The sequence below is a fragment of the Pseudophryne corroboree genome, chromosome 4, assembly GCF_028390025.1.
Source record: "Pseudophryne corroboree isolate aPseCor3 chromosome 4, aPseCor3.hap2, whole genome shotgun sequence".
NCBI lineage: Eukaryota > Metazoa > Chordata > Amphibia > Anura > Myobatrachidae > Pseudophryne > Pseudophryne corroboree.
In genome coordinates this window covers 931,781,746-931,796,154 of record NC_086447.1, presented here as the reverse complement: position 1 = coordinate 931,796,154, position 14,409 = coordinate 931,781,746, and the positions used below count along the sequence as shown (strand labels likewise).

The window sequence follows — 14,409 nt, the reverse complement described above, 5'->3', positions numbered from 1 at the left end:
CGGGGGGAAATCCAGAAAACCTGCACCAACAGGATCTCAGGAACAGAAACCAAGTTTCTGCTTCCCCAAAATCTTCTGCATGACGGTGGCCCCCCAGCCTGGAGATCGGGCAGGTGGGAGCGAGACTAAAAGATTTCAGTCACATCTGGACGTCATCATGCATAGACCCCTGGGTAAGAGATGTTGTTGTCCAGGGCTACAGACTGGAGTTTCAAGAACTCCCACCTCACAGATTCTTCAAATCAGGCTTACCAGCTTCGCTGACAGAAAGCGCTATCCTACAGGATGCCATTCAAAATTGGTTCAAACAAATGTCATTGTTCTTGTTCCACCTCACCTACAACACAAGGGTTATTACTCAAACCTGTTTGTGGTACCAATATTAAACCTAAAGTCAATGAACCCCTATTTGAGGGAATTCAAATTCAAGATGGAGTCACTGAGAGCGGTGGTCTCAGCTCTGGAGGAGGGCAAATTCCTGGTATCCCTGGATATCAAGGATGCATACCTTCACGTTCCGATCTGGCCGCCTCACCAGGCTTACCTCAGATTTGCGCTGCTGGACTGTCCCTATCAGTTCCAGGCACTGCCATTTAGCCTCTCCACGGCACCGAGGGTGTTCACCAAGGTCATGGCAGAGATGATGCTACTCCTCCGCAGGCGGGGAGTGAAGATAATTGCATATCTGGACGATCTGATGATAAAAGCATTGTCCAGGGAGAGTATTGCTCTCTGAACTCAATTACTCCAGGATCATGGGTGGATCCTCAACCTTCCAAAGTCACTTTTGGAGCCAACAAGGAGACTGCCCTTCCTGGGGATGATACTCGACACGGAGGTGCAGAGGGTATTTCTGCCGGTGGAGAAAGTGTTGGTGATCCAATCGATGGTACGGGACATCCTGAAGCCAGCCCGGGTATCGGTTCATCAGTGCATTCGCTTTCTGGGGAAGATAGTAGCCTCCTATGAGGCTACAGCATGGAAGATTCCATGCAAGGTCCTTCCAACTGGATCTCCTAGACAAATGGTCAGGTTCTCATCTTCACATGCACCAGTGAATACGCCTGTCGCTAAAAGCCAGAATTTCACTCCTCTGGTGGCTTCAAACTTCTCACCTACTCGAGGGCTGCAGGTTTGGGATTCAGAATTGGATCCTTCTAACCAAGGATGCAAGTCTCAGAGGTTGGGGAGCAGTCACCAAGGGGAAAATTTCCAAGGAAAGTGGTCAAGTCTGGAATCCACCCTTCCTAAGGGCCATATACAACGGCCTTCTTCAAGCGGCACATCTTCTTCAGGATCAGGTCATTCAGGTTCAGTCGTACAATGTAATGGCAGTGTCCTACATAAACCGACAGGGCGGAACAAAGAGCAGAGCGGCAATGTCAGAGGTAACAAGAATCCTCCTCTGGGCAGAAAAATACGCGGTGGCGTTGTTAGCGATCTTCATTCCGGTGGACAACTGGGAAGCGAACTTCCTCAGCAGACACGATCTCCATCCGGGAGAATGGGGCCTCCACCTGGAGGTGTTCACAGAAGTGACAAGCCAATAGGGTGTCCCTCAGATAGACATGATGGCCTCTTGCCTCAACAAGAAGCTTCGGAGGTACTGTTCCAGGTCACGAGACCCACAAGCAGTGGCGGTGGACGCCCTGGTAACTCCGTGAGTGTTCCAGTCAGTGCATGTGTTCCCTCCACTTCCACTCATCCCAAGGATTCTCAAGCTAATAAAAAGAACAATTGTTCAGGCGATCCTCATTGCTCCGGACTGGCCACGAAGGGCTTGGTACGCGGATCTTCTGGAATTACTGCTGGAGGATCCGAGGTCTCTTCCTCTTCGCAAGGACCTTCTTCAACAGGGGCCGTTCGCCTATCAAGACTTACCACGGCTACGTTTGACGGCATGGAGGTTGAACGCCAGATCTTAGATCGGAAGGGTATTCCGACTAGAGTCATTCCTACCCTGATACAGGCTAGGAAGGGAGTAACGTCTAAACATTACCATTGAATTTGGAAAAAGTATGTGTCTTGGTGTGAATCATATAGGTTTCCTACGGTGGAGTTTCAACTGGGACGGTTTCTCCTCTTTCTGCAAGCTGTTGTGGATGTGGGCTTACGTTTGGGCTCAATCGAGGTCCAGATTTCTGCCTTGTCCATTTTCTTCCAGAAGCAATTGGCTGCTCTCCCGGAGGTTTCAGACTTTCTTGAAAGGGGTTCTGCACATCCAACCACCTTTTGTGCCTCCTACGGCACCGTGGGATCTTAATGTGGTGCTGCAGTTCCTGCAATCGGATTGGTTTGAGCCTTTACAGGAGGTGGTTGTCAAGTTTCTTACTTGGAAGGCGTTCACACTGTTGGCCATGGCCTCTGCTAGACGTGTGTCTGAACTGGGGGCACTGTCATGTAAGAGCCCCTATTTGATTTTCCACGAGGATCGAGCTGAGCTCCGTACACGTTAGCAGTTTCTTCCAAAGGTTGTGTCAGCTTTTCATATCAACCAACCTATTGTGGTGCCAGTGGCTACTGACTCCTCAATTACCTCAAAGTCCTTGGATGTTGTGAGGGCTTTAAAAATATATGTGAAGAGAACTCCTTGTCACAGTAAGTCGGACTCTCTATTTGTCCTTTATGCTCCTAAGCAGACAATTTCTCGCTGGATCAGGCTTACTATCCAGCATGCTTATTCTACGGCAGGATTGCCGTGTCCTACATCTGTTAAGGCCCACTCTACTAGTGAAGTGGGCTCTTCCTGGGCGGCTGCCCGGGGTGTCTCGGCTTTACAGCTTTGCCGAGCAGCTACTTGGTCAGGGTCGAACACGTTTGCGAATTTTTGCAAGTTCGATACTTTGGCCTCTGAGGACCTAAAGTTTGGTCAATCAGTTCTGCAGGAACCTCCGCGCTCTCCCTACCGTTCTGGGAGCTTTGGTACATCCCCATGGTACTAATGTGGACCCCAGCATCCTCTAGAACATAAGAGAAAATAGGATTTTAATTACCTACCGGTAAATCCTTTTCTCGTAGTCAGTAGTGTATGCTGGGCACTCGCCCAGTGCTTCGTATTCCTGCATTGTTACTTGGTTAAGTATTGTTGGTTCAGTCATTGCTGAATCGTTCCAAGTTGTTCCTTTTGTTATGTGTGAGCTGGTGTGAATCTCAGCACTATCTGTGTAGTTCCTTCTCTCGAAGTATGTCCGTCACCTCGGGCACAGTTTCTAGACTAAGTCTGGTAGGAGGGGCATAGGGGGAGGGCCCAGCACACACTATTAAACTCTTAAAGTGCCCATGGCTCCTAGTGGACCAGTCTATACCTCATGGTACTAAACTGGACCCCAGCATCCTCTACGGAATACGAGAAAAGGATTTACCGGTAGGTAATTAAAATCCTATTACCGGCAGCCAAATCCTGCGTGTCCGTGTGACTACAAGTCCCATGTGGGCGGGGCTAGACCACCAAGTAGCCGATATGAACATCCAAATGTTGACCATGCAGAATAATGTTGGTCAGATAACCTCCCACCAAAGTGTATCTAGAACACAGAATTCTCATATAAAAACATACATAATAAAACACATCTGATGCGCGTTAGGGTAACTTTTTGTTTCTGCTGCAAGTCATTCACTAATGTATGTTTTGTTGCCCTGAAGCCCTGCAACTGGAAACCCCCCCCCCCCCCCCCTGGCCTCATTGTAAGCCTACCCATATTAATGTAGTATATAAGGCAATCTTCCCCCCTTGTGTTTCCTTGCGAGGCCGTGCACTTGTCACGTTGCTGGCCCAGTGGCAGCCAGCCCCACATTCCCTAATCCTTATCACTGCTCGTGGCATTGCGAGTCGCAGATTTTCATTACTCCGCGTTTGATGACGTGCCAAGTACAACACAGGGCTGTTCCCACTGCCAGCTGGGAGCCGCGCTCTGTGTCAGCATCAGTCGCCTGCGGCCTCTTCAGCTTTACAATGGGTGCTCCGGCCGGTGGGTTCATTTCCTTACTGTGTCTTTTCTTCTTGTGAGCGTTATCAGCTTTGTGATGCGCTGCCAGGGAATGTAACATGAATACATATCATTCACGTCATGTCTCAACCTCGCAAAACAAAAGCTTTTCAAAAAGGACGCTGGGAGTTTCTCCGCTTTTACAGGACACAAGCTGTCGCAGCAATACGTCGTGTACCTGGCCTGTACGTGGTGCCGGGGTGGCGTTACAAAGTGGCATGGTCCAACTGCGCCACCTCCCTCACTTCAAGTAGTAATTACAAATGTATTAAAGCACCGGAGAGAGAAGTCTCTCATATTCACGTTGTCAGGCCACGCCGTCTGTATTCATCCTGGCCACGTGTTCCATTGGGTATCCGGATGATAGATGGACAGTGTCTAGTTAGACAGTCAATAGATAGACACTATATGTTAGGTCGACACGGTCAAAAACGTCAACATGAAATGGTCGACATAAAAAAGGTAGACTCAAGTTTTATTTCATTTGACATGTTTTTGGACTTTTTTTTTAACCCGTGAGGGTATGCCTTTCTACAATTAGAGGTCCCAGATGACAAAACTATCCACACAAACCCCAAAAATGCAAAAAAATAAATAAATGGTGTCTTCCTTTTTTTTATGTCGACCTTTTGAACGCGTCGACCTTTCATTGTCTAAGATGTGGTGTCTATTTATTGACTCTCTAGACACTGTGGGGTAAATTTATTATGATGGGGGTTCTGTTTAAGATGGGATGATAGCAACCAATCAGATTCTACTTCTCATTTATCTAGCACCTTCAAGAAGATAGTACCTGGAGTGTGATTGGTTGCTATGGACATCATCCCATCTTAAATAGAACTCCCATCTTCATAAATTTACCCCTGTCTATCTATTACACCAAACCCGTTCCTTGGTATAAAATAAATACATGGTAATTATATATTGCCAAGTTAATTGTTAATCGTTAACACTTCTTGACGTACAATGTAACCGAGTGTTGTGTCTTCAGTCCTGAGTGTGTGTGGCTTGTCCACCTATCGGGGCGTGGCAGTGTGCCCACACTCTGAGATGATCGATCTGTATAGATCCACCTCTATGACCGTTTCTGCCTGGCAGTAGAGGCCATGATTGGCATAACCTGCGCAGTGACTAGCGCTGCACAGGAGGAAAATGACTAATTGTATACAAAATGGCGTTGTGTGGTCTACGTATGGATAGTGAATTCCACCGGTGTCGTATGTGAGGGACATACCTCAATTAACCTAAATCTCTGCATTTCACAGGAGGACGGAAGAGCCAAGAGCCACCGATACTGGCCCAAGTTGGGATCCAGACATAATTCCGCCACTTACGGGAAATTTAAAGTAACCACCAATTTTCGCACAGATTCCGGTTGCTATGCAACCACTGGGCTGAAGATCAAACACCTCTTATCTGGTCAAGAGAGGACCGTCTGGCACCTGCAGTTTACCGACTGGCCAGACCACGGCTGCCCAGAGGAAGTGCAAGGCTTTCTGTGTAAGACGTCAGCCAGCCCGCTTTGTTCCGCTTGCCGTATATTACTCGTCCGTGTATTTATGTTCTCCTGTGTTTCACAGCGTATCTGGAAGAGATCCAGTCGGTGCGTCGTCACGCCAATAGCATGCTGGACAGCAGCAGCCACTGGAACCCTCCGGTTTTGGTTCATTGCAGTGCGGGTGTGGGAAGAAGCGGCGTGGTTATTCTCAGCGAGCTGATGATGCGCTGTCTGGAGCACAACGAGGTGAGCCGCCGTCCCTGACGCACATTGTGCGCTTTTATCACTTACAAAATACTTGTACTCTGAACGTGGAATAAAATAGGCAGTCAGGGTTTTTTCCACATTACACAGAATTTGACGTCGGATAAGAACCACTTGGCCTATCTGGCCTAGTCTCGCACCTGTGACCCCTCGCAGGACGTAGGTGCAATAAAACCAGGAATTAATGACCACGATTAAATAAATATGAAATGACATAATGCTGTGGATGATTATTAGCAATATACAGGGAGTACGAGAAGTCCCTTCGCGGTGACTGTGCGCTAAGCAGTCTCCCCGCAGAGAACGCGCGCTCAGTAATATGACAACGTGATTGTTTTTACCCACTTTATTTATGTGAAATAAGAGAATTTCTTATGTACTCATCAATTAAAAGGGGAATTCAATTAGCCACAGTAAATTACCGCAGCTAATGAATCCGGAAACTTTTCCCTGGATCCTGTGTATTTTTGTGCAAAAAACGGGCGCAAAACAAATTTAACTACCCTGCAAAAATTTGCAGTAAAACAGGAATTTACCGTGACTTTTTTTACCATGAAAACGGATTGCGGGTAATTGAATTCCCCCCTAAGTGTTGTCCCTCTCTGGCCTCTCACAGCTGCAGAGGAGATCTACAGCCAGAGACGGCGCTCACTGCGAAGGGACTTTCAGCGCTCCCTGTATAATCTAAGCTCCGGTCTGTCCACCTCATTCCCTGAGCTCATGTCATAAATCCTATTGCTTGTTTTGTTAATTTTTGTTTTTACATTTTATAACATAGTTGTCCCACAGGTCTATTATTATTATTATAATGTGACTTCCTCTCATGGGCAGTACTGGTGTTAATATGGTAACGGTGTGTAATATATATATATAATCTATACCCGCAGCAGTCTGCCTAACACAGAGTGCACAGTGCCAGGGAGTGGATGTAAATATATATATATATATATATATATATATATATATATATATAGCCAACAATATAGGCGGCACTCGGAGACTTGCACAAAGTGGGTGAAAAACCAGCAAGGTTTCGGGGGACGTACCCCCTTCTTCAGGACACAACACACCGTCCCCCGAAACGTTGACCTGAATAAACTCACCTTGCTGGTTTTTCACCCACTTTGTGCAAGTCTCCGAGTGCCGCCTATATTGTTGGCTACATATTGGGGTTCACCCCCCTGGGAGGGCACCGGAGCATATACCCCTACGGGGAAGCTGAGTGCCGGACTCATCCATGGACTATATATATATTTCTCTGACGTCCTAGTGGATGCTGGGGACTCCGTAAGGACCATGGGGATATAGCGGCTCCGCAGGAGACAGGGCACAATAATAAAAGCTTTAGGATCAGGTGGTGTGCACTGGCTCCTCCCCCTATGACCCTCCTCCAAGCCTCAGTTAGATTTTTGTGCCCGGCCGAGAAGGGTGCAATCTAGGTGGCTCTCCTGAGCTGCTTAGAATAAAAGTTTAAGTTAGGTTTTTTTCTTTCGGTGAGACCTGCTGGCAACAGGCTCACTGCTACGAGGGACTTAGGGGAGAGAAGTAAACTCACCTGCGTGCAGGATGGATTTGCTTCTTAGGCTACTGGACACCATTAGCTCCAGAGGGAGTCGGAACACAGGTCTCACCCTGGGGTTCGTCCCGGAGCCGTGCCGCCGACCCCCCTTGCAGATGCCGAAGTTGAAGAGGTCCAGAGATCCAGAAACAGGCGGCAGAAGACATTCAGTCTTCATAAGGTAGCGCACAGCACTGCAGCTGTGCGCCATTGTTGTCAGCACACTTCACCAACAGTCACCAACTGTCACTGAGGGTGCAGGGCGCTGGGGGGGGCGCCCTGGGCAGCAATGTATAATACCTTTTTATGGCTAAAATACATCACATATAGCCCTTGAGGCTATATGGATGTATTTAACCCCTGCCAGATCTCACAAACTCCGGGAGAAGAGCCCGCCAAAAAGGGGGCGGGGCCTATTCTCCTCAGCACACGGCGCCATTTTCCTGCTCAGCTCTGCTGTGAGGAAGGCTCCCAGGCTCTCCCCTGCACTGCACTACAGAAACAGGGTTAAAACAGAGAGGGGGGGGCACTTATTTGGCGATATGATTACATATATAAAAATGCTATAAGGGAAAACACTTGTATAAGGGGTTGTCCCTGTATAATTATAGCGTTTTTGGTGTGTGCTGGCAAACTCTCCCTCTGTCTCCCCAAAGGGCTAGTGGGGTCCTGTCCTCTATCAGAGCATTCCCTGTGTGTGTGTTGTGTGTCGGTACGTGTGTGTCGACATGTAGGAGGACGATGTTGGTGAGGAGGCGGAGCAAATTGCCTGTATTGGTGATGTCACTCTCTAGGGAGTCGACACTGGAATGGATGGCTTATTTAGGAATTACGTGATAATGTCAACACGCTGCAAGGTCGGTTGACGACATGAGACGGCCGGCAAACAAATTAGTACCTGTCCAGGTGTCTCAGACACCGTCAGGGGCTTGTAAAAACGCCCATTTACCTCAGTCGGTTGACACAGACACGGACACTGACTCCAGTGTCGACGGTGAAGAAACAAACGTATTTTCCTTTAGGGCCACACGTTTCATGTTAAGGGCAATGAAGGAGGTGTTACATATTTCTGATACTACAAGTACCACAAATAAGGGTATTATGTAGGGTGTGAATAAACTACTTGTAGTTTTTCCTGAATCAGATAAATTAAATGAAGTGTGTGATGATACGTGGGTTTCCTCCGATAGAAAATTATTGGCGGTATACCTTTTCCCGCCAGAAGTTAGGGCGAGTTGGGAAACACACCTTAGGGTGGATAAGGCGCTCACACGCTTATAAAAACAAGGGGCGTTACCGTCTCCAGATACGGCAGCCCTCAAGGAGCCAGCTGATAGGAAGCTGAAAAATATCCTAAAAGTATATACACACATACTGGTGTTATACTACGACCAGCAATCGCCTCAGCCTGGATGTGCAGCGCTGAGGGGGCTTGGTCGGATTTCCTGACTGAAAATATTGATACCCTTGACAGGGACAAGATTTTATTGACTATAGATGCATTTCTATATATGCGAGATGCGCAGAGGGATATTTGCATTTTGGCATCAAGAGTAAAGGTGATGTCCATATCTGCCAGACGAAGACACGACAGTGGTCAGGTGATGCAGATTCCAGATGGCACATGGAAGTATTGCCGTATAAAGGGGCGGTCCATCGGACCTGGTGGCCATGGCAACAGCTGAAAAATCCACCTTTTGTTACCCCAAGTCACATCTCAGCAGAAAAGGACACAGTCTTTTCAGTCTCAGTCCTTTCGTCTCCATAAGGGCAGGCGGGCAAAAGGGCCAGTCATATCTGCCCAGGGGTAGAGGAAAGGGAAGAAGACTGCAGCAGGCAGCCCATTCCCAGGAACAGAAGCCCTCCACAGCTTCTGCCAAGTCCGCAGCATGACGCTGGGGCAGTACAAGCGGACTCAGGTGCGGTAGGGGGTCATCTCAAGAGTTTCAGCACGCAGGGGGCTCACTCACAAGTGGACTCCTGGATCCTACACGTAGTATCCCAGGTGTACATTGGAAATTCGAGACGTCTCCCCCTCACAAGTTCCTGAAGTCTGCTTTACCAACGTCTCCCTCCGACAGGGAGGCAGTATTGGGAACAATTCACAGGCTGTATTCCCAGCAGGTGATAATCAAAGTACCCCTTCTACAACAAGGGAAGGGGTATTATTCCACACTATATTGTGGTACTGAAGCCAGACGGCTCGGTGAGATCTGAAATATTTGAACACTTACATACAAGCGTTCAAATCAAGATGGAGTCACTCAGAGTAGTGATAGCGAACCAGGAAGAAGGGGACGATATGGTGTCACTGGATATCAGGGACGCTTACCTACATGTCCAAATTTGCCTTCTCACCAAGGGTACCTCAGGTTCGTGGTACAGAACTGTCACTATCAGTTCAGACGCTGCCGTTTGGATTGTCCACGGCACCCCGGGTCTTTACCAAGGTAATGGCCGAAATGATGATTCTTCTTAAAAAGAAATATGGACGCTTTCCTGATAAAGGCAAGGTCCAGAGAACAGTTGGAGGTCGGAGTAGCACTATCTTAAGTAGTTCTACGACAGCACGAGTGGATTCTAAATATTCCAAAATCGCAGTTTTTTCCGACGACACGTCTACTGTTCCTAGGGATGATTCTGGACACAGTCCAGAAAAGGATGTTTTCTCCCGGAGAAGAAAGCCAGGGAGTTATCCGAGCTAGTCAGGAACCTCCTAAAACCAGGAAAAGTATCAGTGCATCATTGCACAAGGATCCTGTGAAAAATGGTGGTTTTTTACAAAGCGATCCCATTCGGTAGATTTCACGCAAGAACCTTTCCGTGGGATCTGCTGGAAAAATGGTCCGGATCGCATCTTCAGATGCATCAGCGGATAACCCTGTCTCCAAGGACAAGGGTGTTTCTTCTGCGGTGGCTGCAGAGTGCTCATCTATGAAAGGGCCGCAGATTCGGCATTCAGGACTGGGTCCTGGTGACCACGGATGCCAGCCTGAGTGGCTGGGGAGCAGTCACACAAGGAAAAAATTTCCAGAGAGTGTGATCAAGTCTGGAGACTTCTCTCCACATAAATATACTGGAGCTAAGGGCAATTTACAATGCTCTAAGCTTAGCAAGACCTCTGCTTCAAGGTCAGCCGGTATTGATCCAGTGGGACAACATCACGGCAGTCGCCCACGTAAACAGGGCGGCACAAGAAGCAAGAGGGAAATGGCAGAAACTACAAGGATTCTTCGCTGGGCGAAAAATCATGTGATAACACTCTCAGCAGTGTTCATTCCGGGAGTGGAAAACTGGGAAGCAGACTTCCTCAGCAGGCATGACCTCTACCAGGGAGAGTGGGGACTTCATCGGGAAGTCTTCCACATGATTGTAAACCGTTGGGAAAAACCAAAGGTGGACATGATGGCGTCCCGCCTGAACAAAAAACTAGACAGATATTGCGCCAGGTCAAGGGACCCTCAGGCAATAGCGGTGGACGCTCTGGTAACACTGTGGGTGTACCAGTCAGAGTATGTGTTCCCTCCTATGCCTCTCATACCAAAAGTACTGAGAATCATAAGAGGGAGATGAGTAAGAACGATACTCGTGGTTCCGGATTGGCCAAGAAGGACTTGGTACCCGAAACTTCAAGAGATGTTCACGGAAGACCCGTGGCCTCTACCTTTAAGAAAGGACCTGCTCCAGCACGGGCCTTGTCTGTTCCAAGACTTACCGCGGCCGCGTTTGACGGCATGGCGGTTGAACGCCGGATCCTGAAAGGGCATTCCAGATGAAGTCATCCCTACCCTGGTCAAAGACAGGAAGGATGTAACCGCAAAACATTTTCACCGCATTTGGTGAAGATATGTTGCGTGGTGTGAGGCCAAGAAGGCCCCTACAGAGGAATTCCAACTGGGTCGTTTCCTACATTTCCTGAAAACAGGACTGTCTATGGGCCTAAAATTAGGGTCCATTAAGGTTCAAATTTCGGCCCTGTCGAATTTCTTCCAGAAAGAACTGGCTTTAGTGCCTGACGTTCAGATGTTTGTAAAAGGGGTACTGCATATACAGCCTCATTTTGTGCCCCAGTGGCACCTTGGGATCTCAATGTTGTTTTGAGTTTCCTAAAGTCACATTGGTTTGAACCACTCACCACTGTGGACTTAAAATATCTCACATGGAAGGTGACGATGCTATTAGCCCTGGCTTCAGCCAGGCGTGTGTCAGAATTGGCGGCTTTATCATATATAAAGCCCTTACTTAATTTTTCATTCTGACAGGGCAGAATTGAGGACTCGTCCTCAATTTCTCCTTAAGGTGTTTTCTGTTTTTCACATGAACCAACCTATTGTGGTACCTGCGGGTACTAGGGACTTGGAGGACTCCAAGTTACTTGACGTTGTCAGGGCCCTGAAAAATATGTTTCCAGGACGGCTGGAGTCAGAAAATCTGACTCGCTGTTTAGCCTGTATGCACCCAACAAGATGGGTGCTCCTGCTTCTAAGCAGACGATTGCTCGCTGGATTTGTAATACAATTCAGTTTACACATTCTGTGGCAGGCCTGCCACAGCCAAAATCTGTAAAAGCCCATTCCAAAAGGAAGGGGGCTCATCTTGGGCGACTGCCCGAGGGGTCTCGGCTTTACAACTTTGCCGAGCAGTTACTTGGTCAGGGGCAAACACGTTTGCTAAATTCTACAAATTTGATACCCTGGCTGAGGAGGACATGGAGTCTCTCATTCGGTGCTGCAGGGTCATCCGCACTCTCCCGCCCGTTTGGGAGCTTTGGTATAATCCCCATGGTCCTTACGGAGTCCCCAGCATCCACTAGGACGTCAGAGAAAATAAGATTATACTTACCGATAAATCTATTTCTCGTAGTCCGTAGTGGATGCTGGGCGCCCATCCCAAGTGCGGATTGTCTGCAATACTTGTACATAGTTATTGTTACAAAAATCGGGTTATTCTTGTTGTGAGCCATCTTGTCAGAGGCTCCTTCGTTGTTATCATACTGTTAACTGGGTTCAGATCACAGGTTGTACGGTGTAATTGGTGTGGCTGGTATGAGTCTTACCCGGGATTCAATATCTTTCCTTATTATGCACGCTCGTCCGGGTACAGTATCCTAACTGAGGCTTGGAGGAGGGTCATAGGGGGAGGAGCCAGTGCACACCACCTGATCCTAAAGCTTTTATTATTGTGCCCTGTCTCCTGCGGAGCCGCTATATCCCCATGGTCCTTACGGAGTCCCCAGCATCCACTACGGACTACGAGAAATAGATTTATCGGTAAGTAAAATCTTATTATATATATATATATATATATATATATATATATATATGTGTGTGATTTAAAATGCGTGTTATATACACATACAGGGCCAGGGCTGTTTGTAGATGGGAAAAAAAAAAAGTGCCCCCCTCCCCCAGACATGGGAAAAAAAAACTATTTTGGGTGCGCTGCAGGCTTCATGTGCTGGGTGCCATGCTCGTTTCCAGGGGTTTCATGCTCTGGCATACATGCTCGTTGCCAAGGGGAATGCTGGTTGCCAAGGTAGTATAAGGGGGTGTAAGTATATTCGCTGGCGAGCACAGATTTCCCGCTCCCCCATCTCCCTCTTCCCTAGTACTACCCCCCTCGGGGACGGCGGAGTGTCACGGAATGATGCGGCTGCTCAGACTCGTAAAATGAAAATTGTTTCCTGAATGGTTTTATTTTTCCCCCCTAATGCAGCAAGTTGAGATCCCTGTGATGTTGAAGTATCTCCGAGAACAAAGGATGTTCATGATCCAGACAATCGCGCAGTACAAATTTGTCTATCAAGTTCTCATCCAGTTTTTGGAAAGCTCCAGACTCATCTGACGCTGTTTCCGCGATCGGACACGTGACTGCGAAGAATTCCTTGACGGAAGCCGCGACTCCCAGTATTTGACATTTGTCATGCAGAGCACAAAAACCTTCCCTTTTTTTGTATTATTTTTTAAATAACTTATTTTTTTTTTTTTTTTTATAATTTATGTAAAAAGTTGAACCACATTTTAAGATGCAGGATGTTGGGTGGTTTTTGAGTATTTTTTAATAAAATTTTAGACTTTTTTTTTTTTTTTTTTAATATATATCTTTAAAAGCAGAGGAAAGAAAAAGTAAAATATGGCTGAAGTTGCAAAAAGTGTATAACATTTTAACATATAAAATATATATATATACACACACACACACACCCGTATGTATGTGTATATATATATATATATATATATATATATATGTATGTGTATATATATATATATATATATATATATATATATGTGTGTGTGTGTATATATATATATATATATATATATATATATATATATGTGTATATATATATATATATATATATATATATATATATATATATATAATCAAAAATCGTGTAAAGTAGTCTGATACTATTGTTAGACACGTCATAGGCTTCTTTAAACTATTCTTTGCAATGACTTGTGTATATTTTGTTTCTTGTCGAGTCTTCTTGTTAATATATGGTTTGCGGCGCTTTTGTTTATATTGGTCTGCTGCGTAGTTAGAAGATACATGATAAATGCACCTTATGTAATGTATAATATAAACCCAACAAATTGTCACATGGGGGCCGGATGAAATAGGTCCATTAGATTAATCCGGAATGGGCCAATATGGTGGGATGGTGGGGCTGGCGCTTCTCGCATTCATAGAAAATAGGCGTGAGAAGCGCAGTTCTGGAGCTGCAGCAAACTGAGACAATTAGGGCAATAAGCTTAGACAACTGTGTGTAATTCAGTGCCCTGAAAATGGTGCAAGCTTTGGCATCAGTGCGGTTTGTGCACCAAGTGCCACTGCGTGAATTATAGGGGGGGCATGTCCTTAGCGTGTGGGTTCCTGGCCACGTCATGGTGGCAATCCCCGGCCGATCTGTAGGTACTTGGGAGGCATGGCTCTTAGTAATTGGTAAGCCATCTCCCGACCACACGTTTCCCTTTGGCGTCTGAGCTGCCCTGTGCAGGATTTCCATAGGGGGCAGATGGCCTGACCGCAGACTTTGGGATCAGTAATCCCTACGCTTGTATTCATCATCGTGGGGTCACATTGTGATCTCTGCAGCATGG

At 46.9% G+C, this 14,409-nt stretch overlaps 1 protein-coding gene across 2 annotated transcripts in view; it reads left to right on the top strand.

Annotated features, from left to right (window-relative positions):
- Positions 1 to 13,454, top strand: part of PTPN14 (protein tyrosine phosphatase non-receptor type 14) — a 122,059-nt gene extending 108,605 nt beyond the window's left edge. For both annotated transcript variants that reach the window (XM_063919082.1, XM_063919081.1), the window contains exons 17-19: positions 5,252 to 5,486; positions 5,567 to 5,730; positions 13,022 to 13,454. In XM_063919082.1, the coding sequence (XP_063775152.1) occupies positions 5,252 to 5,486; positions 5,567 to 5,730; positions 13,022 to 13,150 (528 nt within the window). In that variant the 3' untranslated portion in view covers positions 13,151 to 13,454. The remainder of the gene's footprint in view (positions 1 to 5,251; positions 5,487 to 5,566; positions 5,731 to 13,021) is intronic.
- Positions 13,455 to 14,409: the final 955 nt, after the last annotated feature.